This window comes from Macrotis lagotis, chromosome 6 (assembly GCF_037893015.1).
Source record: "Macrotis lagotis isolate mMagLag1 chromosome 6, bilby.v1.9.chrom.fasta, whole genome shotgun sequence".
In the NCBI taxonomy this organism is placed as follows: Eukaryota; Metazoa; Chordata; class Mammalia; order Peramelemorphia; family Peramelidae; genus Macrotis; species Macrotis lagotis.
This window is the reverse complement of record NC_133663.1, coordinates 11,508,745-11,536,411: the sequence shown is the minus strand read 5'-3', so window position 1 is coordinate 11,536,411 and position 27,667 is coordinate 11,508,745. Positions and strand designations below refer to the sequence as shown.

The 27,667-nt window shown below is 43.6% G+C and overlaps 1 protein-coding gene across 7 annotated transcripts in view; it reads right to left on the bottom strand.

Annotated features, from left to right (window-relative positions):
* KIF1A (kinesin family member 1A) overlaps positions 1-27,667 on the bottom strand; it is a 210,751-nt gene that overhangs the window by 1,262 nt on the left and 181,822 nt on the right. For all 7 annotated transcript variants that reach the window (XM_074190741.1, XM_074190736.1, XM_074190739.1 and 4 more), the window contains 10 exons: positions 16,734-16,848; positions 15,226-15,359; positions 11,579-11,640; positions 10,625-10,770; positions 8,640-8,849; positions 7,445-7,522; positions 4,974-5,098; positions 3,551-3,703; positions 2,778-2,970; positions 1,178-1,296 (listed from right to left, as the gene is read on the bottom strand). In XM_074190741.1, coding sequence (XP_074046842.1) covers positions 1,178-1,296; positions 2,778-2,970; positions 3,551-3,703; positions 4,974-5,098; positions 7,445-7,522; positions 8,640-8,849; positions 10,625-10,770; positions 11,579-11,640; positions 15,226-15,359; positions 16,734-16,848 — 1,335 coding nt within the window. The remainder of the gene's footprint in view (positions 1-1,177; positions 1,297-2,777; positions 2,971-3,550; positions 3,704-4,973; positions 5,099-7,444; positions 7,523-8,639; positions 8,850-10,624; positions 10,771-11,578; positions 11,641-15,225; positions 15,360-16,733; positions 16,849-27,667) is intronic.

Sequence of the window (27,667 nt, the reverse complement as noted above, 5' to 3'; positions counted from 1 at the left end):
TGACTGTGCTTTCTGACTGTCCAGTGCTCTTCCCACTTTTCCATCCTTTTTCTGCCCACTATGATTTCTTCCCTTCTTTGAATCCTTTTTCTGTGCCAAAGCACATTGATGTGAATTGTCAAACATTTGCAACAATTCTAACCAGGTTCAGCTCTTGGGTCCCCACTGTGGTCATCTCAGACTGGCCATGGCTCCACCCTTGTTGCCTATTATGGGTGAGTACCTCCCCCACTGGGGAAATGCAGTGCCAGCTCTCACCCTACCTCCCCCTGCTATCTCTCCTCTGGCCCTCATCCAATGTTAGCTCTCAGACCCACATTTTCATCCTTCCTTTTAATGTCTTTAGAGTGGCAACATATTGTAAACTGAATCATCTCTCCTCAGTCCTTACCCACTGCTTGACAGTACATTTAATAAAGGCCTCATCTAATCAAATCTACACATCCTTTTCATGATCTTTCCCTAGCAGCCTCTCAGGAGAATGGAATCATGGAACTTCCACATTGGAAAGGACCCAGGGACCATCTGGTCCAGGTCACACCTGAAAGGCATTCTGATATTAATATACAGGTAAGAAGCTTTCTAGCCCAAGTCTTACTTGGCTCTGGGTTATCCAGTCCCTCCCTCTCAGCTGAAGATTGGTGGACTCTTCCAGTATTGGTCAGAATGATTCACTTAGTGTTAGGAGAGGCAACTTGGGATGAAGGTGTAAGACCAAAGGCTTCCCTGGTAGTCAGGAAGACCTGGATTTAGGTTCTGCCATTGACATACTGACTTGTATGGGAGTGACAGAAGGATTGCTGACAACTCGGTGGCTCAGTAGATAAAGTGTTGGGACTGAATTCAAATTCAGTTTCAGACACTCACTAGCTGTGTGACCTTGGGCAATTCACTTAATCCTGTTTGCCTTAGTTTCCTCATCTGTATAATGAGCTAGAGAAGAAAATGACAACCCCCCCCCCCCCACCAGTATTTTGGCCAAGAAAACTCCAAATGGGGTCATGAAGAGTCTGACTACTGAAAATGACCAAACAAGTAATGGAGAGAGTTTTCCCATATTAAAGATTTTTTTCACAGATCCCCTCTTTCCTTTTCCCCATTAGTGCTTTATAGTTAAACACACACACACACACACACACACACACACACACACACACACACATGCATACGTCCCTACCTTATGGTTCCAGCCAAGAGAGGGTTGAATGCATACAGCCAGTCATGCATGTCCTTGTCACTGTTTGCCTGCAAGAGGATGCCCCGATGCTCAGTACAGACAGCAAATGTGTTGGGAGTCTGGAATGGAAGAGAATTGGAGGGAGGTGAGGGCAGCATCAGCAGGGGACCCACGACAAAACACAAGGTCAAATGAAATACCAAGGAAAACAGGATATTCAAAAGTCCAATTCCAAACTCATACGATGTTGCTAAGAAGATGATGATGATGATGATGATGATGGATTTATGGGCCCTGGGTCACGTGGGACTATGATGATAGTGATTCTATGCACTCCTTGCATGCAAGGTCTCTCTATAAAAGCAAACTTTAAGGCCCAAGTATAACACCGGGTTCCGGGCTTCAGAAAACAACCAACTCAAAGCCAAGGGATGTGGTTAACATGGTGTAAACAATGGGCAGTTCTTAGTCTTTCTTATGTCATGGACCTCTTTGGCAGGTGAATCCCAGAAATGGCTACTAAGAAGAGTGTTTTTAAATGCATAGAGTAGGATATATATAGTATTACAAAGGAGGCAATACACTGAAAAACTGTTATCTATCTTTATCTATTCATCCATCTGTCCATCTATCTACCTAAAGACCAAGCTCATAGAGCCTAGACTAAGACTGGGATGGAGAGTTACTGCTCCCCATCACCCTCTCCCTCTCAAGGACTGGCCCATCCCAATCCTTCAGTGCCCCCAAACCCCATTCTGCAGTACCCTTGCCAGTTCAGGTCTAGCCCAGAGCACATTCTATCCCTGTCATGGATCTCCTGACTCTTGGCCTTTTTCTAGTTTGCTATAAAACCATATTCCATTGGTATGGTTTGGTTTTAAGATCACTTGCCTCATACTTAGTGTTAAGATGCAGAAGGAGAAGAATGCAGTTTTCTCATATTAAGAATGAGTCCAAAGCAAGGCCATTCAATGGCCTGGAGGGACAATCACTCCTTAACTCTTGTCAGCTGATGGCAAAGGATGCCAAGGAGGGAGGTTCTAACACAGGCTTCACAGAACTACAGAATCTCAGAGCTAGAAGAGACCCCAGGTACTTCCAGTCCAACCCATATGTGGAACAACACCCCTTCTGTGTCATGCCCAAGAAGGGATCATCCTTAGATCAGGAAGACCCTTCATAGAATGAAAGACTTTCAGGGTTAGAAGGGACCTCAGTGGGCAGCCAATCCAACCTGTACCTGAAAAGTCTCCACTGAAATATGACCCACAAGTGATCATGTAGCCTCTACTTGAAGGCCTCCAAGGATGGGTATTCCACCAGCTCTCCATCCACATCATTGTTAGAATTAGGATATTATGGAAGAAAGAATCTTGACCAGGAGTAAGGCAGGCTAAATGTTAGCCCTGATTCTACCACTCATGAGTGGGGTGATGCTAGTAGGCAAGTTTCCTTTCTTCTCTGCATAGCAACATTATCATCCTTGGAATAGGATAAGGGCCAGCCTTTCCAATTCTGACGTTTTCTATGCTCTTTGCTCTTGTGGAGGCATCACTCCCTTTTCCAAATCAGATCCCACTGCTGCTCCCAGACTGGTTACCTTGAGCATGGCTTGCTGGTCCTCACTGTATTCCACCTGGGCAGTGGAGAGATTGAGAATAAACCTCTCCACGGAGTCCTTGTCACTGTTATACATGTAAGCATAGGGGCGCCTCACCACCACAAAGCGCTTGGCCCAACCTGTTGTTTTGGGCTCTAGAAAGTGGAGATAGCCCTTCTTGGAGACGATGGGGCTGAGGAAAAGGGAAAAGAGAAGATTTTACTTCTTGGGGGAGCTATGGAAGATGCATTGGCCTAGGGAAACTCCATTCATCCTTTCCCTATTCCCAGGGACTCATTCTCTTTGTTTCCCAGGCTCCAGATTCAGGACCATGAAATCAGCCATCCCAATGAGAGTGGAGTCTATTCCTGGTTCTGTTACTGACTGAAGGTGGACCCAGAATATGAAAAAATTGAGGTTGGGTCTCAAGGAAAGACATTCAGAACAGGGGAAAATGCTTTGAAAGATCTGAAAATATGACCATGTCTTGCAAGTTTCCTCCTTTGCCCAGAGACTCTATGGAACTGGTGAGAGTAGAAGAAGTTAGATTTTTATGGGTAGTTTTTTTAAATGTTATTTTTTCTGCAAAGCTCTTAGTACTTTCCCAGGTCATCATGCTCTGAACCCACCCGGACTCAGCTCCTCATTGCTTTCTGGGACCATGCTCCCAAGTTGGAGGCTCTCCCTGGAATTGTACCCATTGCCTGTAGGGCTTCAACATTTGTATTTGGGATGGAGCAACACCCTCACCACAGCAGACCCAACCTCCATACCTGACTCGGATCTCTTGAATATCGGGCACCAACAAACGTTGGGGCTCTTTCTCTGCTTCGGGCCCACTGGCAGGAGAGGGAGATTTCTTCTGGTCTCCCTCCAGCACTGGTTCCAGTTCAGGGCTGACTGGTCGGGAGCAAGGTGGGGGATTCCTGAGAGGGATAACAGCAGCTGTTTCATTAGGCAGCATAGTACAGTGGAAAGCTTGCATGACCTGGAGTCAAGAGTGGACCTGAGTTCAAATCCTACCCTGAAATTTACTAGTTATGTGATGCGGGGCAAGTCCTTTCCTCTGTGAATTCAGTGTCTTCAACTCTAAGATCTGACCTGACTTCATTAGGAGCATCAAAAGAGATACTGGATATTCTGTCAATTTTAAAGCCTCACTCAATGATAAGGCTGCACAGTGGAGAGAGCCCACTTGGGAACCAGGAAGAACTGGGTTTGAGTTCTGCCTGGCAAGATGTTGGGCAAGGCAGTGGACTTCTCTAGACATCAGATTCTTTCTCTGTAAAAAGGGCATACCTCACAGGGTTGGTGTGAGGATCAAATGAGATATTACATGGAAAGTGCACGGTGTTATTATACTGGCTCTATAACCCTGGCAAATGACTTCACCTCTTCATGTTAATTGACTCTAAATGATTGTACATGGCAGAGAAGGTACCAGCCTAAGTTAGTGGAGAGAGCTTCTTCTTCTGGGAGACCCCTAGACCAATTAAGCTACAGGTTGAATGCCTATCCTCCTCCTAACTCATGGCCTAAGTACTCACCTTTTACTTCCAGGTTACCAGGAAAGTGAACATAAATACTCCCTCCTCACCTCAGAGAATCCCAGGCTTCCTTCCAGACTTAGCTCAGATCCAACCCTTGTGACCAGCCTTCCCTTATTTTCTCTTTCCCTCCCTTCTCCTCAATGGATCATATCTGTCCTTAACTGAACAATTCTGGGTTCCCTCCAGTAGAATGCAAGCTCTTCGAGAGGGGGTACTATTCCATTTCCATCTTTGTATGTGAGGCCTGCCTAACTAACATGGTGCCTCGCATACAGTAAGCACTTAATAATGGCAGGTTGACTCAAGCAGAATTTAACAGAATGAGGCAAAGTCATGGCTTGGGAATTTACTTTCTATGCAATCTCAGTCACTGAGATAGTTCCATAGTCATTTGGGAAGAATTCAAAAGAATGTGACCCTAGAGTTAGGGGTCCAGAGTTCATATTGAGACCTTGCCACTTCCTACCTAGGTGAGCTTGAGCAAGTCTCTTAATTGTTTGGTTTTCTTTTCTAAATTTTAGGGACTAAATCTAGGGACTGCCCTCCAGCTCAAGATTTCCATGTGTTTGTGATTTGTTTCCCAGGTCACTGGGATGCATTGGTTTGGATGCCCCCTTGGGTCTGGGTCACAGATCATGTGCCTTACCTCAGATCTGCAGCAGCGTACCGTCCTTCAACCAGAGATGGGCAAGTAGAAGAGGGAGTAAGAGTTGCTGCACTAAGAGGAGACATGGAAGGATCCCGCAGCAAAGTCACAGACATCTCTGATAACTGCAAGGGAGAAGGAAAGAAAGATGTGCTCCTTCAGCCTCATCAGCACTGATTGATGATGATGATGATGATGTTTGTCCTTCATTCTTGAAGAAGATGTGATACCAGGGAGATAATTCCATGATAAACAAGTGAATTAGATGTGAGTGAGGGGGTCTGTGCTAAGTCAACAGCCTCACTTTCTCCTCCAGAGCCATCTGGGTCCAATGCCCAATAGGAATCAATTAGGATGACTGGAGATGGCCCTGGATGCTTTCCTCATCAGAGTACAACTCTAAGGGGAAGATGGAACTGAGCCACCCTTTGTCCATTGACCTTTACTCATCTCAGTGATAAGGGTTTCTGGTGCTAAACAAGCTCTAATCAGAGGTCCTTAGACCACTGCTGATCTTTCATGACAAACATTTAAGACCTATGTCCTCAAACAGGTCTGTACACAATGTGCTGGAGGAGGAAATGACAACCCACTCCAGTGCCTCTGCCAAGAAAACCCTAAATGGAGTGTTGAAGAGTCAGACAGGATTGAAATGGTTGAACCCCAGCAACAACAAATTTGTTGTTAAAATATTAGACATTATTGTTGGAATCATTTTCCTTTTTTTCCTTTAAAAAAATCATCATGCCTCCTTAGCAGGACTGAAAGACCTTCATAGGGCACCTCTTATTAATTTTCCTGGCACTTACACCGATGGGGGCTCCTGTGAGAGTCCTTCAAAGGAATAAATTGACATGTCTCTATTGTGGCAGAAAGAAGTGGATTGTTTCCTCATCCAATCCTGGCTTTGATTATGCCTTCATTTCTCACTTTACTTTGTCAAAAGAGCCCTTGCTTTTGGAATAACATGAGTGGGGGAATGAGATAGAGGGCCTGGGGCACAACTGGTTATTTGTTAGTGAAGGATTTATGCCGTTTGAATACTTAAAAAGTGTTAATTGACTTGGAAATTGGAGCAAAACCCCAACCAGTGACCTTATGCTAAATTCTTGGAAATTCTGACAGGCAAAAGGGTTAAGGAGGAATTATATTGTCTAATAATTCTTGCATTTCATATTCGTTTGGAATGAACAGGGCAATTTGTTGGCTGACACAGCCCAAGCCACTAACAATCCTTAGTATATGATATCGTTTCAAAATGTTGAACAATTGCCCCTTATGTTACTTATACTTACTGATAAGCACTTGAGAACTGGGGCAGAATGCTTCCATGTTTTATAGGATATATGTTTGAACATTTGCTAATTTTTGACCATTTGCTAATAGAAGTAGTTACCTTCATCAGGGATGGCTCACATAGATAAACCAGACAGCTCCTGGTTTGATGGGATTTGAGAGGGGCCTCCTCCATTTGCTCACTGTGGCCCAGAAGTGACATTGCATTCTGCAAGACCAGGTCAGGGGAACCCCAATTCCAGCAGGTTCTACCCTGTCAGGAAACCTCCAAGAGGTGCCTGATGATATAATGTGTGTGTTTGTTGCACAAGGACCAACCCAAGTTAATGCTGAAGCAGTCAGCACCCTTTGATGGTTAGTCACTGGATGATGATTTATTACTTGACCATAACCACTCATGAGCTTATCTCAGAGAGACTGAGATCCTAACTGGTAGAGGGAAGAGCTCCAGTGATGAAGTCACAGATATTTTTACTTATTTAAGAATTTACAAAGGTGATAGACAGCATAATTAGCATTCTTCTGAATGTTAATTCAGTGTGTATTGGTACTGAGAGTTTACTTGGATGGTGTCTCTTTGTCATTCTATTCCTGAAGAATGTCTGTTAGAAAAAACTATATGCCAACAAAGGGTCAAGTAAAAGATATAATTACTGGTTTTTAAGGAATGAGATCTTGGGTAAGTTACTTCATCTTTGGGCTTCAATTTTTTCATTTCTAAAATAGTGGGGTTGGAACTGGATGGCCTCAGAATTCCTTAAAGGTTTAGATCTATGATCTCAGGGATGAGTTAGGTTCCTGGCTTCACTTTGGCTGTAGACGAGGAGCTGACCTGTTTATGGTCTCCCTGGGCTGGTTCCTGGCACAGTAGAGGCTGATTTATTAGGATTTATTTTCCATTCCCAAACCTGATAAAACATAAATACTCCTAACCACACAAAGACAATCTGCTAAGTTACTTGTTCCCTTTGGTTGCCATGACAGTAAGTGATCCAGAAATTGGATTTAATGGGATTTATAAAATTGTGTGGAAGTCATATGACTTCCCTTTGGATTCTGAAGGCCTTTAGCTGGGATGAACCGAGATGCATCAGGGGGTTCTTCTTGATATGATAATGCTGTGATATTCGCAGGGACTGGGTAGGACCTGCAGAACAGGGGGTTCCCCATCCTACCTTGCTTTCACTGGCGCTGCCACAGACATGGCTGTGGGTATACTCTCTGTTGAAGGTGTGTGTGAGGAGGCGGAGACACTGGAAAGGAAGGAAAATGAAAGTTCAGTAAATGACTGGGCCTCCAAGGAGCAGATGCTAGTCCAAGATGGAAAGAAGGCACATGGTTCATTTGAGGTGGAGAACTCAGGTCAATGGATGGGGAACTTGGTTTTGACATGAGTCCTATTTTAACAATAGAACTCCTCAGGGTACTTGTATGACTGGCCATTTTAATCCTCACTAGAGAACATTTCCTTGGGCAACTTTCTTGATCAGGTTCCCATCCAGAAGTTTCTGTTTTCTCTGTTCTACTCCTATTCTAAATATGGGTTGGAATCGATAATTTAGAGGCTCTTTCAGGGTCCTTTCAACTTCCTAATCCTAATATTCCAGAAACAGAGGATAACAGGATGGAGATTAAGATGGGAGAAGAATCTGGACCCCATGTTCCAAGATGAGTTGTTGAATGGGCTATTTCTGGTATTTACCCTACAGAAGGGGAGCTTGAGGGGAGACAGATTGGTTGTCTTTGAGTGCCTGAGGGGCTGTCATGGATAACAAGGAGAATCGGACTTCAGAGAGAACAGAATTAGTGAAACAAAACCAGGAACTGCTCTTTTCCAGGTCTTGATTTCTTCTTTTGAACAGTGGGTGGCTGGGCTTGATGCTCAGTCTCTAAGGCCTCATCCAGCTCTCAATCATACACTCCCCAGAAGAACTGAGTTGGGTCTTAGGGCACAGCCAAAAGGTGAGCTAGGAATTACAGAAGGAAAGTTCTAGTCCTGGGTAAGTATACAGTAAACAGATGGGAAAATCTTTTCTCTTCTGGCTGAAGGAGGAAGAAGTTTTGAGTTGGGCATTCTGTTCTACTTTCTGATAGTGCCATGCAGAGATGTCCTTTCTAATTACAGGCTGGACAGAAAGCTTCCAGCTCTTCAGATTAAATGTTTCAATTCCCAACAGGGAAGGGAGTACAAAAACCTCCTATTCTCAACTTCACTGTTCGTGCCTCTCCCTTCAGTCAGATGATTGCAAAGGGATGCAAAGAGGGTCCTTTCTAGGGTGTAATCAGGTGCCCTTGCCTCTGGCAATTTGAAAATGAAGGCTGAGAAACAGCCTGGAGCCTTTGAGTCCCTCCAAGAAGGACTGATTGTACCTTGGCTGCCAGCTCCTTCTGCCGCTCACTGGGAATGTCTAGGGTGGTGGCACGACTCTCCGAGGTGCCATCAGAGAGTGGAGAGGAGACACAGGAATTGCTGTGGGACTCAGAATCCTCACTGGAGCAGGGAGACAAGGTCTCCAGGCCAGATCGCTGGGTTGTCTCCAGCTTTTCACGCAGGAGGAGATAATGTCTTGTTTTTTCAACCTAAAAAAAAAAAAAGAATATTTTTCCAAGTTGTCATATGACTAACCTTTCTCTTTCCAGATTGCATCCCATATACATCCTTCTAAGGCTGGGAGGTAGATGATAAATATTATGCTCATTTTAGAGATGGGCAAACCGAGGCATGATGAGTTCAAGTTCCAGGCCAGCTGGTCATCCCAGATGAGCCCTGTAGAAAAATAAGCTATGCTCTTTTCATTTTCAGTTCTCTTACACTTGAGTAATTCTATCCACCAGTGCCACGATGGCAGAATGTGAATTAACTTTTTAGTGGTTATTTTATGACTTTATAATGACCTCAGAACACAAGGGCTGATGGATTGCAGATTGCAGTCTGGGCTCTGGGATCCTTTGAGATTTGCCTCTTCCTTACAAACTTTCTCTATCCATCCCAAGGCTGCTCCATACAAGAGCTTCCTCAGGGTAGCTGAAAGCAAATGTACTTCAGAAAGCTAAAGGTTCAGATCCTGCCTTTAACCCTTCCTTAGTTCAAGAGCATCCTTTGAAAAGAGGCACCTCCTGGTCCCCCTGGTGTGAATGACTTCCCCTCAAATGTTGACTTGGATCAACTTGGTCAGTATTTCATACCTCTATCTCTATTGATATCGATATAGATCTATCTATATCGATTTCTTTCTCTTTCTTTCTTTCTCTCTTTCTCTCTTCCTTCCTTCCTTCCTTCCTTCCTTCCTTCCTTCCTTCCTTCCTTCCTTCCTTCCTTCCTTTCTCCATTAATGCATATATTGTCTCCCTAGATCAAATAGAGCTTCCTTGGCAGGGGTAGGGATTATTTTTATTATTATCTGGGTAACCCAAGGGCCCAGCACAACTCCTGGAAGACAATAATTGGTACCTAATAAATGTTTACTGGCTGACAATGAAACTCTGGGCACAATCAACATTTATCCCTGAGCCTTAGTTTCCTCATCTCTAAGTTGGGGATTATAATATCTGTAGCACTTACAGAGAAAATGGTTGGTACATGGCTAGCACTGAGTCTGGAGTCAGGAAGAACTGAGTACAAATCCAGCCTTAGGCACTTCTTAGTTGCATGGCTCTGCACAAGTCACTTCACCTTTGCCTTCTTCAGCTTACTCATCAGAAAAATGGGGGTAATAATAGCAGTTACCTCCCAAGATTGTTGTGAGGATCAAATGATCCTTTTTGAACCTTGATGCACTCTTTAAATGTGAGCAATTTGTCATCATCACAACCACTATTACTGCCAATATCACCATCATTATCACCATCATCATTATCAACATTAACTTCATAGTCATCGTCACTATCACTATCATTATTATCATCATAATCACTACCACCATCATCATCATTATTCTCATCACCTCCACGACCACCACCAACACCACCACCACCACCATGATCACGATCATCATCATCCTCATCCTCATCCTCCTCCTCCCCATCATCATCACTATCCTCACCATCTTCATCCTGATCATCATCTTTATCACCTCCCTGTTGTGAGTTCCAAATGAGATTCCCTATGCTGGAGCTTGGGCTTACATCCTGCCTCTGACACATACTGACCATGTGACCCTGGACAAGTGACTAGAACTCCCAGGCAACACTCTAAGACTAGGTGTCACAAACCTGTTGCCCATCTGCACTGATGAAGGGAGCTTCCACAACAGAAGTTCCTTACGTTTATAGAATCACAAATCTGTTCCTTCCTCCACTTCACCAAAAAAAAAACATGAAAAGGGGAGGGGACAGTTACAAGAATGACCTCTAACCTCTTGAAGTAGACTTAGCTTCTCAAGCTCCCACTGATGGTCCAGGATGAGGCTGTCACTGCGGGGCCTCCAGCCAGCCAGGTTCTCCTCCCCACGAACATAAGCAACAGAAGTATCCAGGACACGTCGGCGTCTTCTTTGCATTCCTGGAATGTAAGAATTACCCACATTTCAAGGCCCCTGCTCTCTCCTTGGATAGCATCATCATGCAGACAACAAAAGATGGTGACAGAAGTCTTTTCAGTTATTCACTGAATAGTAATCTGGAGGTGATGGAACATAAGCCCAAAGTCATGTGTCTAATGGCAGAGATAGAAAGAGGATGGATGTTTTCCGAGGAAACAGGCTCTTCCATCTGACCTCTGCAGAAGAATGAGCATTTTCCCCACTAGTAACCTCTCCCTAGCCCACCTGAAGTACACTCATAACACAAGAGCGAACATCATCAACACTGACCCATCTGGAGTGAACTGAATGCCATGGCATCAAAGAGAATAGATCCTTCTCCAGGGAGAGGCTACACTCAAGTGAGCAGTGAAGGTCAGGAGGTTGGCCATTGGACTGGTGGAAAGACTGCCTCCAGGGGAGATCTAATTACTTATAGTTTTTCTTTGTGTTTATCAAGGGGTCAGGCTATAGGTCAGTCTGCCTCTCCATGACCTCATGGTAGAGTTTCATCACACCTGACCATGGTGAATAAAAAAGCTAGCTAGGCTTGGGTCTCTCAAAGTCTAGATTCTCTCCATTAGCACAGGTTCCTGTCATGAAGACATTAGACCAAATTAATATCAAAAGAGTCTATTGAGTCCTGTGGCTTTTAGACTGAAAAGTCTTCAAATAGCCTTTCTAGGTATCTGATTTCCTCCCAGTTCCTTTGTTTACATAAGGAGCAGACTGACGAGGGTGAGTCTGGACAGCCTGACCTAGGGAGAAGGAACAAGTCAGAGGGCTCACCTGGACTTCCAGCATCTGCCACATGACACAGGCTAAGTTCATACACTCCTGTCACCCGGTTGCTGCAAATAAATAGAAGAACCTTGAGTTTGATGAAGAACCTTCAATTGTTTCCCATTGCCCTCAGGATAAAGTATAAACTAATCAGTAGGCATTTCTGGCCTCTTCCTACCCAACTGCAGCTTCTACTTCCAAGTTTCTTGCCTGCTCTATGTTCTGGCCAACCTTGCCCAGTCTGCTGTTGCCTGAACTCCACCTTTTATCTCTTACATCTACCTCCTGGCATTGGTTCTTTCCCAAGTCTAGAATGTTCCCCAGCTTCTTTCAAGGCTCAGTTCCTCCAGGGAGGCTTTCTAATTCCTTAGTGTTTGATGTTTCCTGAGATCAGCATGTATGTGTCCAACTATGTCCATGTTTTAAGCTTCTCATCCCAAGTAGAATGTAAGCTTCTAAGGACTGCTTTTCACCTTGCCATTGTATGGATATCCCTGAAACTTGTACCATGACTGACATAATATATGTAAATAAGGTAGAGGATTTGAGATTTCTACCACTAATAGGAAGTAAACCATATTTGATACCTGAAAAAGTATGGAAAACAAGAGAGGATTCATAAGACTGGAGAAGGGGAATTGTTGCTGAGTTTCAAAAAAAGGCTAAAGAGCAGAATCCAAATATTACATAGGCCAGGGAGCTTGATTTTGATTCTTGGGAAAATTCTAGAAAAGATCATGAAAAGAGATGACTGGAGCAATGATGACAAGAGACCATGCTGGCTTCTTCAAGCCCAGGCCATATCAGGCTGGCTTCACTTTCATTCTTGACAGGAGTGCCATGCCAGCAGATGTTGGAGATATGGTTTACCTAGATTTTAGCAAAGATTTGGATTATGTATTTCATAGAGAAGAAGGAGTTACAGAGCTTAGATAATAATCCAGTTAGATTGATTCAGCGAATGGATGGTCAGACACAAAGAATGATGGTGCAGTGAATAATGGTTCAGGGATGTGTCTTCGGTCCTGTGCTATTGATCATTTCCATCAATGATTTTGTTAAAGGTGGAGATGGTAAAATCATCCCATTTACAGACTGAACAAAACTGGGAGGGAAGAAAGGACCCCTACCACAATGGAGGTCTCAGGTTCCAGCTGTTTCATGGCAGGATGGAGCACTGGACTGAATTCAACAAGATGAAATTTAATAGGAATCAATAGGAAGTCTGGCAGTTGGGTATCAAAAAAACCTCTCCAGCTCCTTCAACATAAGATGGAGGAGACATAGTTATTTTGACAAAGGTCTGGAGGTTTCAGTGGACTGCAAACTCCATGTGAGTCAGTGAAGTGATAATAGCTTCTAGAAAAGCTAAGGGGATCTGAGGCCACATTAGGAGGAGCAGAGCCCCCAGGAAAAGGGAGATGATAACTCCATTGTTCTCCACCCTCTTTGGAAACACTGTATTCAGTTCTGGGTACTACTGATAATCCAGGGAATGTGAGAGGAGTGCACACTGGATGGTGAAGGGCCTTGGATTTGGAATGTTGATAGGTTGAGGGACGTGGGCATGGAACAGAGAAGACAAGGGGGCCTGGGATGGTTAGGCATAAGTGTTGAAAGGTCTGCCATGTGCAAGATAGATTTGTGTGGTCCCAGAGGGGAGAACCAGGTGCACCCAATGGGTGCCAGTTGAGAAGAGGCTAATTTAGCCTTGAAGTTAATCACACTCCATTAAATGTTGCTTAAATACTGGATTGCTCTCTTCTATAGTTAACACATCTGGCAGATGGCTAAATCCCATAATAAAACCAGTGATGATAAGATGGTTTCTTTTTCCTTTTCTAAAGAATGGAAAAAGTCATTTGCTGGACACTGAGAAGGTGAATATTAATCTTTGAATAGGGACATCAAAACAATTCCTTCTATGGCTAAATCCTAGGGCTCATTCTAGGGTTCATTTGACCTCCAGTGGATGATTTGTGGGTTCCGAATATGGGGAAGTCTGTTTAGAGCTTCTTCTTTCCCTCTTGACTCTTCTTGCTTCTTAAAGGATCTGATCATGGAGTTTGTGGCCTTTCTTAAAGAGTCATTAAATCTTAAGAATAGGAAAGGACCTTAGAGGTCAACCGGGATGACATGTATCCGAGCTGAATTGAGAACTGAAAGGAAACTTCGAGAAAGAACTGCTTCTCTGTAGTGATGAAGAACTGGAGGTCCAGAGAGAAGCTGTTCTGTCCCCTGGAGCCAGACACACTAAGTCGACTCCCATAGACGAGTTCAAACACACCTCTCCATTTCCATCTCTAGGTCTTTGCATTGACTGTCTCTCACACCTCAAATGCCATTCCTCACCTTCACCTCTTGGTTTATTTTGGTTGTTTTCAAGATTCAGCTCAGATCCTACCTTCTGTGGGAGGCCTTTTCTGATCTATTCAGTGATTAATGGCTCCCTTTTCAGGTTACTTCCATCTATTAGAGATACCTGGATACCTTCACATAGTCTCCTTCATTAAAATGAGGGCTCTTTACAGGCAAGTGTCATATTTTCACTCTTATTTGTGTCCGTAGACCTGGCACATAGTAAATGCTTAATAAATAAATAAATGCTGTTGACCAATCTTTTCTAAGGCATCTCTTGGCTGATTTTGAAACAGCTTGTTTGATGACCCTTCTATGGTACAGCATTTGATAGATTTAGAAAATGATGGGACCTTAGAGACCATCAAGTCCAACCCTCTCATTTTACAGATCTTAGTGAAGGCAAGATGACTTGTCCAGGGTAACCCAACTGGTAAGTGGAGCAGAATTTTAAGCCAGGTCTTCATCTTTCCATGTCCATCTACTCTTCCATGTTGTTACCTTGGCCACTTTCTTTTAGATGGCCCTAATTTGACACACTGTGTGAAAGCATCAATTCTGCAATTTACTTAGATCTCCCCTGATCCCCAATTGCTAGAGCATGGGTAGAGACCTTTTTTCAAGCTCCTTTTTTTCTCAGAGCATCCTCTGTCTCCTGGGTTCTTGGGTGGAATTCTGTTCTGGCCACTCCCTTTTTCTACAGGGGCTCTTACCTTACTAGGTTGACCATTCCATAGGCTCACATAGCCATTTAGCCATAATTCATACCTGTCCAATCCTGGGGACTACAACTTGTAATTTGTGTCCCCAAAGTAGGACAGAGTGTGCCTGATGTTTTTAAAAGGCACCAAATACACACACCATGAGACACCACTTGGGAGAGCAGAAGGAGGTGTACATGGGTGAGGAACAAGGAGGACTCCCTGGGGCAGAGGGAAGAGCACCATCTAGTGACTTCCTGGTTGAACAAATGGTTCCCATGAAATCCATGCTAACCTTGGTTGTTCCTATGATGTCATGGTGCTCTTCAGAAGATCAGCACCATGGGCTTCCCATCTCCATTCCAGCTGTAATCAATGGACTTTTCCAATTTTGTCTCACAGTCATGCAATATGTTTGTCACATGGCCTGGGATGAGGATGCCCCCCCCCCATTTCTATCCCTTAGGAGGTCCTTTGGGAAGTACCACTGGATGGTGGTCACTAGTCCTTCAATAAGATGCATTTGGTGGATGTAATCACTTCTTACTCAATGTTTCCCATCTTCCCGAGGGACAACTAAGGGGCAGACTTTACCTCTCGGAGGCTCGCAGGCTCCCACTGCCAAATAGGTTGCGAATGGAACGAGATGCTGGGAGTTTAGCATCTCGGGAGTAGAAGACCATGCAGAAGTCTTTGGTGATCACAGCGGGCTGGGTACAATTCTCCATCTGAAACATAGCAGGATAACTCAGAGAAAGGAGGGGACAGAGAAGAAGAGATCTATGGAGGGCCTTCTGAGTAGAAATGGAGGCTTCCAGTTGCCACAGACTGACCATGGCAGTCTCTGCCTCAAGGTCACCTGTTCTTGGACATCAAGTCAATGAGCACACTGAATCACATCTCCACTCACAGTCTGGGTGGTACCCCACCTCTTCAGGCCTTTGACTTCTATGTGCTATAACGAGGGACTTTTTGTGGGTTCAAAAATGCATTTCCTATTTGAGGTCACTGCCCCTCCTTTGGGGCAGAAATGAACTCCATGGGCATACTTTCTTCTGGAGGTTACATTTGCCTTTCTTCATGTGTCTCCCTGAACAAAGGGCATTGGGATAGCCTCAGTGCAGCTCACCTTCTGGCGGAAAAATAGTTATTGCTGGAATGAATGAATTCAACAGATGTCCCTGAGTGATGAATGGCAGATTTCTTTCTTATTGATCTAATTTTTAGAATTCTAAAGCCTGGATGTGACCTTAGAAATTACCAGGATTGGAATCCTATCTCTGATGCCTACCTTCTAGCAATGTGACCATGGGCAATTCAGTTAAGTGACTTGGACCTCAGTTTCCCTACCTGTCAAATGAGGATACTCATATCTAGAACCTATCTCACAGGATTGTTGGGAAGATCATACGAGATAAGATCAATAAAGCATTCGATAAACCTTGGAGGTCCTGGTAAATGCCAGCTATTCTGATCTAATCCAACTCTCTTTTATAGAGGTCAATTGTTATTTACAGTGTTACTAGTTAGATAATTAGTGGCAGACTCTGCCATGCATCATTCAAGGGTATGTGCTAAATCCACTCATTCCAGAAATAAGCTATTTTTCAGTCAGAAGGCTCCCATAGGTAGAAGGGTCTCTAACCCAGGGTTGCCAAGACACATTTCCTGCACATTTTATTGTCCTAATTTTATTTTCCTTCCAGATGTGATTTTACCTTTAACTGGAAGTCACGGGCTATGAACTATGAAAACGTAATCCCTTTCTTGTCTAGCTTTCTAGTAGTTTTCACGACTAACAGACATTGCTCCATCTGCATTCAAAAATCCCCATGGCTCCTCAACCCATACCCTTGCTCTTCTGGGCTGGGTTTGCCAGGCAGACCCAGAGAGGACATTTCAGATCATGGTTCTTAGTTACACTTTCTGACATTTCCTGAGATTCCCTGGGACCTAAACCCTGTGGGGGGGGGGCGTTGGGAGATCAGAGGTAACTGATCCCAGAATTCCCCTCCTTCCAAGCATTTGGGTCCCAGGACTGCATTCTTTGGGCTACAGATGGACTTTGGGGTTTGGTTCTGGGAAACTTTCAAGTTCCTTGCCTCGATATAAGCAGATAACGTCATGTAGATCTTCTCTCGGTAAGGGGTGACCCGATTCAGCAGGAGAGAATTGTGCATGGAACTGTCCCAAGCAGCTTCAAACTGGTAGAAGGTCCTGAAAAGAAGCAAAGACCAGTAAAAAGCCAACATGGGTAAAATCCCAGGCATAGCCAGAGATGGGGGCCAAACATGCTCACAAACACATGGACACACAAGGGTGACTAGCAGGTGGAGCTGTCCCAGAGTGCTGAGGCAATGAAGCCTTCCAGGAGGAGGGAGGGGATGCTCCCACAGGCCCCTTGCCAGGAGGCTTGGGGTTTAGGACAAACCAACAGAGGGTCAGAATATTTGATGATCTGGTACTCGGACAAAGATGGAAATGCTCTGAATTGGGGGTGGGGTATGAGAGAGGAATCAAAGAGTAGAAAGAAAGAAAGCATCAGACAGAAAGAGGGGGTCCAACTCCCTCACTGTATTACAGCTGGGAAAATTGAGGTCTGAGAAGGAGTAGGGATTGGTCTAAAGGCCCAAAGCTGACCATAGCAGAGCTGGAATTTGGACTTCAATTCTATGACCCCAAATTCAGCACTGGCTTCCATGTGTCATGAGGAATCCGTCAAAAATGGTACAGTGGGAGGTGGCTAGGTGGCATAGTGGATAAAGCACCAGCCTTGGAGTCAGGAGTACCTGGGTTCAAATCCGGTCTCAGACACTTAATAATTACCTAGCTGCATGGCCTTGGGTAAGCCACTTAACCCCATTTGCCTTGGAAAAAACCTTAAAAAATGGTACAGTGGGGAAAGAATGGAAGAGGAAGAAAAAAGAGAAAGAGAATGAGGACAGAGGAGGAAGAATGAGCCAAATGAAGTTGTGGAGGTTCAAAAGCAAGAGAGCAGAGAGAGAGAGAGAGAGAGAGAGAGAGAGAGGCCAGGAAGGTGACTCAAGTTGCAGAGAGATGCCTGGGCACCTTTTGCCCATCTGACTCTGGATTGACAGCACTCAGGACCTCCATCTCTGCAGTCAAACATGAAGTATTAAACAACCATCTTCCTTCCACACGTTGGAAGAGCTCTTTGAGCTTTGTGAGGATGTTCAGAATGGAAACTAGCAGGGAGTTCCTGCTCTCACCCTCTCCAACCCCAGATAACTCAACCCTTTTTTTGGATTCCCATTTAGTGGAATTCCATCCCTGCAAAGGACAGAATTCATCTTGTGGGACTGGGGAAAATGACTTCCAAAAGGGAAGATGCCCAGGAATTGCCTTCCAGAAATCCAGGGCAAAGGCTTCATTTATGATAAAGGTAGAGTGGGGGGCAGTGGAAAAAGCTCTGGGTTTACAGCTAATGTTTGGGTTCCAATTCCAGGTCTCTTTCCTCCTCTGAGCTTTGGTTTCCTTCTTTGTCAAATGAGAGGGCCTGGTCTCTAGTTAGGTTGACAGTCCTATGAAGTGCTCCAGGTTCCCTTTAATATTGTTTTTTAGTCTAAAGAAAGCACAGGGCTTTGGACAATCTCCTCTTTGCATGTTGTATCCTTCAACAGCAAACTATTAACTGGATGCTTTCTCTGATCTAAGTTCCTCACTCAGACCTCTCTATCCTTTGTATACTTTATATGGAACTCAAGAGGTAGCATGGGCTAGCCAAGGAGATGTGAGTTCCAATCTAGCCTTAGATGCATCCTGGTTGCATGATCCTGGACCTTTTATTTCACCTTCTTGGCTTCTGATGTTAAGATGCAGAGGAGGGGCTGATCTGTGTTCCTAAAAGAGTTGTCTACACAAATGAAATCACAGAGCCAGTCCTTTCTTTTCCTTAGCTTTTGAGAATGCAGTCAAATGTTGAGATTCTTGTATAATTCTCTTTGCATATATTATTCCCTCTTGCTAGATTGGGAGCTTCCTGAAGGCAAGGATTCTTTCATTTCTGTCTTAGTGTCCTCGTTCACTGAGCACTTAGGTCATAGCTTAATAAATGCTCAAACTCTAAGTGATGTATCCTTGGAAAGATAAAATTGGAATCTAGTCCCATATTCATGGTAAAAGGTTTTATCTGTGTTCTTTCCTTTAAGATAAGAAAACTGGAGTCATCGACATATCAACATTGTCCAGGAGTATCAAATACCCTTATATTGGAAATACTTAAGTCACAGCATCAATGGTGTCAGAGATGAGAAGGACCTAGGGCATCATTTAGTCTAATACTTTCAATGAATATTGCCTTCTAAGAGTTAGCTCAGACTATAGAATCAATGTTTTTGAAGACTTTCTACCCTTTTGGGGGAAGCAACATTCTGGAGCAGCATTTTCAGAATTATAGATTGTATCCTTAAAATTGGAAGACTGCTCCCCCCTCCAAGATCATATTCACATTGAGCCCCATCATTTCCAAATAGCCTGGTTCACAAATTCTTCACTCACTCTGGAGCTCTAGGGGAGGGTTACCTGTTATTTGCATATCCCTCAGTTTAAAATGTCTAGGGACTATCTTCAAAAATTCTTATGATTCTCCTATCAGAACCCTCAAGACATCTCCTAGTTTCCATCTGATTATCCTCCAGAAGACGTGGTTTAAAGACACTTTAACACCAACATTCCATCACCCACAACACAAAAGTTAAGCCCAGCCCAAACCTCTTTAGGAAGAACAGGCACTGCTGGCAAGAGCCCATTGGATCAGCCCCCTCCCAATTCCCAAGGACAGGCCTCACCAGTTCTTTGTAAAGTGGGTTTGGGAGGGTATTTAGGCACAGATAGCTAGATCATTAGCCTATTCTAGATGCCACAGTTGAATGAAAGGAGGTTGTGGGTCTCAAACAAATCAGGGACATGGAACTATAAACAAAAACCAAGATGGGGACCACAGTCAAACACAAATCACTTTAAAGGAGAAGGAAAGTTCCAAAGGAAAGGTTATAAGGAAAGCAGGGTTGAGAGAAAACAAGAGCAGATAGAGCAGGGAAAAGAAAATCAAAAAACAGAAAAAATTCAAAAAGAGAAGGGTACAGACCAAGCAAGTGCGGAAGAGAAAAGTGAGGTTATACCTAGTGTCATTTCCGAATGAAATGCTATAGGTGGGAGGCAGCCCAGGACACACACACGGACACACACAGAAGAAATTAAAATGTCAGAAAACACTGTCCAAATGGTGTCCAGTGAGAAGAAGCTAACTCCAAAAAGTCACAGAGTGTACATGACAAATGTGAGCCATGTCCAGTCATGGGTTGGGAGTGATCATAAATGTGGAAGAACATGCACCAACAGGTGGCCAGGTGTGATAAACTATGCAAAGGACAAATGACTTCATCCTATTTCCCAAAGCCCCAAACCTGGGCAGACCATTCACATCCCATGTTAAGGCAGCTGGAGGAGGAAAGAACTAAGGGAAATTGGGTCCATGTTCAGAGAATTGTGGGTGTATCCATATGGGCTTATCCAGAACCTTAGCCTTAGCTCCTCTGAACTATCCCCCCCACTCCCATGCTAAAAGAGGTGCACATTCTCAGCAGGGTCAGAATGGGATCATGGGGGGGACTCTGGATAAAAGTGACTCCAAGACAGAAAGCTGATTTTCACCTCCAACACAGAGAGAAAGACTTCATTTCCAAGAAGGGTCTATCAATACCAATGCTAGTAATCACTGTCAAAGACATGGACAATCAGAGAGGCCCAAGAACCCAAGGGTTAAGGACCTTCTGTGGTGAAGAATTTAGAAAGGGTCACCAGTTATTTTAAGAAGATAGGAGAGAAGAGTAAACTGATTCATAAGATAAAGGATAGAATGTCAGAATTGGAAGTGTGACCTTGTGACTACTCAGACCAAGTCCAGCCTTAATAAGGATGCTCAACTTAGTCATCACCCAGTCTTTAATTGAGGACTTCCAAGGCAACCCATTCTACTCTTGCATTAGGAAACTTCTCCCTGCTAAACTGGGCTCTCTGCTGCTTCTATTCATTGCTCCTAGTTATGTTCCCTGGTGTCCACAGCCCTCCCCAAGCTTGAAGATAGACAGCAAGTCCCATCTATGTTGCCACTTACCCAACTTAAACATCCTGTTCTCCTTCAACGCACCTTTGTCATTTAGACTTTCCAATCCGCCTTCCTCTACACAAAGACTGACTTATCAGTGTTTAGCCTAAAATGGGTCATCCAGAACTGGGGGGGGGGAGAACCCACCAAACCCTACTAAACCAATATTCCAGCTGTGATCTAACCAGGTCAGAGAAGAGGGAATGATCATATTATTCTCCTATACACAGCCACTCTCTTCATGAAGCCTAGAGTAGGGTTTGCTTTTTGGTTTTTGGGTCTCCATGTCTCAGGGCATTATTATTCTTAGCAAGACCTTTTTTCCCTAGGATTATCCAAAAAGAGTTGTATTTTCATAGGATCTCAGAGTCAGAAGGGACCTCGAAGGTGGTTTGTTGGTCTATTTCTTCCTAATGTGTCTGACTTAGATTTGAACCAGAGACCTCAGGATCCTAATCTAGCTTTACCTCTCACCAGGATACCCTGGAATTCCTGGTGGTAGCTATTCTCGTTTTGTTTTTTCTTTTTAAATCATTGTGCTGTTAGTCAGCCCTAGACATCTGGCCTCTGGCTTCCCCACCCCATTAACTCACTTTGATATCTCACTCCAAACTAGTACAACCTTACTTCTCTTCCACCCTCTTTCCTCCACCCCACGGATAAAAAGAGTCTCCACTGTTCCTTAACTAATTAAACAATGAATTTCTACAGAACCACAATTCTGAATCAAGGAGACAGAAATAAAAGAACATTCCATTTTCAGGGTTGTTTAAAAAAAGGAAGCAGAAAATGGAAGATCCATACCTTTGTTCAGTGGATCCATGTTTATTTAAAACATGCCAAGTATCAGGTTCGAAAATTTTAATTTGAAAGAAGTGTCCATGACTTTGAGCCAGTAAATCACAGGTCATCACTGGGCAAACTTTCTACCCTGTTCCTTTGTGGACACTTCTATTTTTCCCAATCCAAAGCTTTGCTCTGGTAGAACATGGTGTTGGTGATCAAAGATGATTGTTGACTTCACGGTCTTGGCCTCATGGAATGATGGGGCATCAATAGTCAGGATGTTTTTATTGTTCAGAGATTCTGTTTGGTCTCTCATTCATTGGTCTCTCATGCTTGAATGCACATTACTCAGAGTTAACATACAGTATTTCAGCAAGATACTCAGGAGGTCTATTAGTTCCTCAGATATGAACAAATGATAACCAAGAAATGACTTTGTGATGTCATTAACATCTAATCTACTTTGTGCATTTAGCATCTTTAGATGGGGGTCAGTTCATCAATGTGACTAAAATGACTAGTTATCTGGGCTCTGTGGAATATGAGTTGATGCTATTATGTTAGGGTATTCTTCTCCATCTCCTTTGAGACTGGAAGCAACAGTATTCCCCCTCCCCAAGGATAAAATGAGGGGAAGAATAAGGGAAAGAAACCACAAAAACAAATCCATCAGAGTCAACTAATGGCCAATAGCAGCCAACTGTGAAAATGGGTCTCACAATCAGAGTCTGGTGTTCTGGGGTAATCAAAGTGTGCTCAACAGATGGTTGCTTTGTGTGATGTCAAAGGAAATGTGTCAGATTAGGAATTGGAAGAACTAGATTCAAATCCTGCTTCTGACACTCATGAATTCTGTGACCTTGGGCAAGTGACTCCCTCTCACTAAACCTCCATTTCCCTAGCTGAAAAATAGAGATATGTATGAAACTCACTCACTGCAGACCTCATAGAGTTGTATCAAAACATTTTGAAGACTTATTGACATAGGAGTTGGTAAGAGTATTAAGACATAGGATGGGAACCCAATATTTTGCTCAAAGAGCCAGGGCTCTCCCCATAAAGTTCTCAAGAGTGAGGCATGGAGAGTCAGTCAGTTGAGGATATAAAGCTTGTCTTGATCAGTTCTCACCTCTGTTTTCTATACACAGAATTGTAGAAGAGATCTTGGAGACCAAGTCTAACTGAATCACTTTACAGATAGGGAAACTGAGGTTCAGAGAGATTAAATGGCTGGGTTCAAATGACAAAACAAATTGGGAGAGAACTCACTCTCCAACCCAAGCCTCCCAATTCCCTAATTGCAGCACTCTTTACTACAACCAGAAGTTTGGCCCAAACCTAGGAGCCCCAAGTCCCGATACCATCCTGGATGCTGCCAGTTGGAGAAGAAGCTGATCTAATAAACTCTTTCATGATAAAGTATCAGTGACTTTTTAAATGGGTTTCTATTTAAAAGGAAATTGTAAGTCCCTTGAGGGCAGGGACTGTTTTTTATTTTCTTTGGTTACCAATGCTTAACACAGAGCAAGCTTGGAACATAGTAGGAAATGAATAAACTTGGATTCATTCATTGGATTGGACTAAACTCACTTATTTCAGGAAAGGATACTGAGAGAGGAAGACAAAAGATCCATCTTCAATGGTAAAATTTCAGGCACTGCCCTCCCAAGGCAAGGGAGGTATTTACAGGAAGGCTACTCCCCACTGGTCTAAATGTTCTGGTCATGTCCAGGACTTAGATGAGAATCTGTGTACTGTTCTATTCATGTAGTCAGTTGTAATTACAGTAAACAAATGATATTCTCTTAAGGACCTGTTCTTGAAGGGTGTCAACCAGTCCTTAATTAACTTAGAGATGGGAACTCCAGAAGATTTTTTTCCATAAAAATACTGACCTTCAACCCCATAATTCACTCTCTATTCTTTAGTCAACTCAATGGCGCAAATCAAGATTATCCCTACACCAAACCAATGACACCTTCACTACCCCAACAAATAAATTTGCCAAGTTTCTGGGCAGGTATCCTTTGACCTCAGAGTTGTATCAGAGTTGCATGTGGCCATTGCCGCTTTTTGCCTCTGGCTTGTCACCCAACCTCATGGGGCCTTGGTTGCCTCTTCTGTAAACTGAGGGGACTGGATTAGTTGACCTTCACCAGAACCCCTTTCAGCTCTAATATGATGATGCTAAGTCATGAGGGTTCTTTGTAACCAGCCATCAAACTCAAGACTTCTATTGAGAAGTCTATCTTCCTATAGATAGAAGTCTCTCTATCCTATGTCATTTGGGGCATTTTCTGATTAGAAAATGGCTGCAGCTACAATTGCTGAGGTCTCTAGTGTTTGGCCACAGAGTGGCTCATTGAGGGATGGGAAACCTAGATGCTTAGTGAGGCCATATGGCCTGGGGCTGCTGCAAATGGAATTAACTCAGTGAGGCTATTCTTGTAACTTCCTTAAACCTGACTGGGGAACAGAAACAGGATCCATCCTTGCACAAGAGCCAACATGAAGAAATTGTTAGGATTACTAGACTTCATCATTCCATGTCAAGCCATTGGTTTCCTTTTTTTTTTTTAGGTTTTTGCAAGGCAATGGAGTTAAGTGGCTTGCCCAAGGCCACACAGCTAGGTAATTATTAAGTGTCTGAGATCAGATTTGAACTCAGGTCCTCCTGACTCCAGCACTCCATTCATCGTACCACCTAGCTGCCCCCAAGTGGTTGGCTTCTTAGAAGAGCTTCCTTCCTGCATCTATACATACACTGGGCCCTCTGATCAAAAGGAAGGAAGCTTCCCTGATTAGCCACCTGGAGTGGGGTGATCAAGTCCTGGCTGGTACCCCAGGAGGACATTTTCTGGATTGATTATGATTCAATGACTTTTGAGAAATTTTCACTGAATTTGAACCAGAAAAAGTCAACCTGGGGGAATGATCAGAGCTTTAGATCATCAGCTGGAAGAGCTTAGTTCAGGTTTGACTGCTCACATACTAGCCTGTGACAAAAACAATTTACTTCTTTATGGACCTCAGTTTCCTCATTTGTAAAATGAGATCACTGAGCACTCAGCCCATGGAAGATAAGGGAGTGGGGGGAGATTGTCGAGGTCTCTTCTCTGTTCCTGGGACAGGACTCTGGGGCTTTGTCCATATTCAAACCCTGGTCACAGTTCAGGCCCCCATACTGTCATAGAGCAGGGACCCTCCTCACAGTCCCAGGTCATCCACAGACCAAAGCATAGACCAGGAGAGCAATCAGAGTCTCCCATAAGACTTTGAAGGAACTGAGGTCCTTGTGGGGATGTCCCAATAATACCCAAAAGTGCAAGAAGCACCACAAAACCAGGCACAGGCTGGGGAAATGAGTAAACAGAAAGAAAAAGGAACCTGATCATAGACAATTACTTTGGTCCCATGGAAGACCAAAACACAAAAGATGAGAAAGTCCAAGCTTCTGCATCTCAAGCCTCCAAGAAATATAGAAGTTGGGCTCAGGCTATGGCAGACCTCAAAAAAAGTTTTGAAAATCAAGTAAGGGAGGTAGAAGAAAAATTGGGAAGAGAAATGAGAGAGATACAAGTAAAATGAGTTTGCTTCTGAGGCTTTTCTAGCTCTCTTTAGCCTTAGAAGATCCCATATACTTCCCTATTCTGAGCTTCAATCTATTCAGTCTTGGGGAAGTGGAACAAAATTAGGGACTTGGTTAACTATGAAACATTGGGTTTTTCTGACAGGGTAAAATTCTCCAGAGGAGCAGTGTGAGAGATGTAATAAAGATGAGACTATTTGACTTAAACTATGTAGTTCTTTAAGATCACCAAAGGCTGCCAATTGCCTTGAGGATAAGCTGTCCCAACCTGGCCTCTACCTCTTCTCAGCCCCATTGAGTATCACAGGCCACCTGTACTCTGAGCCTCTGTTCCTTCACCTCTTTTCACAGTCTTCCCATTCCTGGAATGCTCTCTTTTCTTCCCTACTGACTCCTAGGGGGCCTCTTGGCCTTCAAGATGACTCTTCCCTGAGGACTTTCCAATAACTCCATTTGCCCACCCTCTCCCTCCCAAAATGCCATGTGCTTCCAAGTGTAGATTTGTATTTACTCACTTGACATTTTAACTGTATGGATTATGTTGTTACTTAGCTTCTCCCTCATTAGAAAAAATTTCTCATGCTCTGTTTTTGTGTCCCTGGTGCCAAACTTAATAGATGCTTAGTGATTGATAATTGATAATAGTGATTCTAATCCCTTTACATCCAGGATCTCCCAAGAATCCCTATTTAACAAGTTCTATAAGTAATATTATGCCCATTTACAGATGAGGAAACAAGCCCTGAGAGATCATGACTTGCCCAAGATGACCCCACTTGTAAGCATAAGAAGCCACATTTGAAGTGGGGCCTGGGTCAAAATCGAGGACAGGGTTTTATCCAGTCTCCAGCACACGCTGGCTGGTTCACAATGTGGGGTGAAGATTGCTGATAAGGTCAAGTTTAACTGACATTCCTCTAGAGATATACCTCTGAACCCCAACCTTTCCCTTGGTTTTGGGTATTCCCAAGCATAGTCTTACTGTAATTTAGGTTTTAAAAACTGTTGATACTTTGGGATCCCCTGCATTTAGAGTTAGGAAAGGGAACGGAGGTCATCTGGTCCAATTCTCTTATTTTTACAGCCGAGGAAATGTTTTAAGACAGAAGTGGGATACAACAGAACAGACCCCTGGCTCTGGAAATGGAGGATCTGGGTTCAGATCCCACCCTTGCATGACCTTGCCATCTCAGTTTCCTCACTGAATGGTCTCTAAACAATAGATATAAGATCATGAGATGTTTTTGATCAAGTGTCTCCTAGCATAGACCTGAGCCTGGTTTTGAACCCTGGGTTCTGGCTTTCGTGATCTATCCTCAGTTCACCACTCTGCAGTCCAAAGTAGAAAACAAGAATGATGATAGCCTTTCACAAATACAACATCCAAAGCATTTTGAAGTTGTCCTGCCTTGGCCTCCTCCTCACGGTGACCCTAGATAAGTCACTTTTCAGTGTCTCAAATAACTTTCAAAGATTATAAATTATGGAGAAAGCTTAACTGGAGAAAAGATTGCCCACACTAAGACATTTCTACAGACATTCTACATATGAAATCATAGCTCTTGATCAAAAAACATTTTTCTTGCAACCTCCCCATGAGGTCAGTAGTAACTTGAATTTGTCCTATTTTTCTAGATATGGACCTGCATACCACAAATATGCTAACTATGGTCCCTGAGAGGTGAATTAGAAAGTGAACTCTTTTGACTTTTCTTTGCATGCTCAATGCTCAGCAAATTATCTGGAACTTAGAAAATGCTTAATTAGTGTTTGTGGACTGACCAACTATAGCATTTTGTCCATATGGAGAACAATATAGGCCCAGAGCACCCTCCCTTTGATCTGCTATTCTCCCTGTAGCTTCAGTCAAAATGAATTCCCAGGAAAGGAAAGGAGAGGATGTTTGTAAAGTTAAAATGATGCAAAAGGAAGCCATTCTTTGTGCAGTGAGGACCAATGCCACCATGTTGGTCCTGTCACTTGGACTTTGAAGGCACAAGGCTCTCTCCCAGAACCTCCTTTAAGCCACTAAGTGGAAAGGAATGAACTAAGAGCAAAAATCAGGGGCAGGATACTCAAAGGCGGTCAGCCTCTCCACTGGAAGGGAAGAAAGGATGAGGCTGGAATATATGTTCAGTGGAACATACACCCCCTGAGGGCAAGTACTGGAGCCTAGCCTAGCACCAAGTCTAGAACATCGAAGAGTTTAATAAAAGCTTACTGACTGATGACTGCTTCTAGGAAATTAGTGATGTCCATAAAGTAACCTCCTTAAGGGCAGGGACGATCTCCATTTTGTCTTTGAGCTCCAGGGAAATTGGTGTTGTTTCTTTCCCTCCCCACTGAAACTCTCAGAGGGCAAGGGATGATTCGTTTTTGTCTCCAGCATCTTGTACACAGAAAGCTTGAGAAATGTTTGATAAATAAATTTGCATAGTCTTGCATTAAGAGGAGCCAAAGTCTGATGTGGAGAGTCAGAGGATCTGAGTTCAAATCAAATCTTTTTTTTTTAGGGTGGTTTTTTTTTTTTTTTA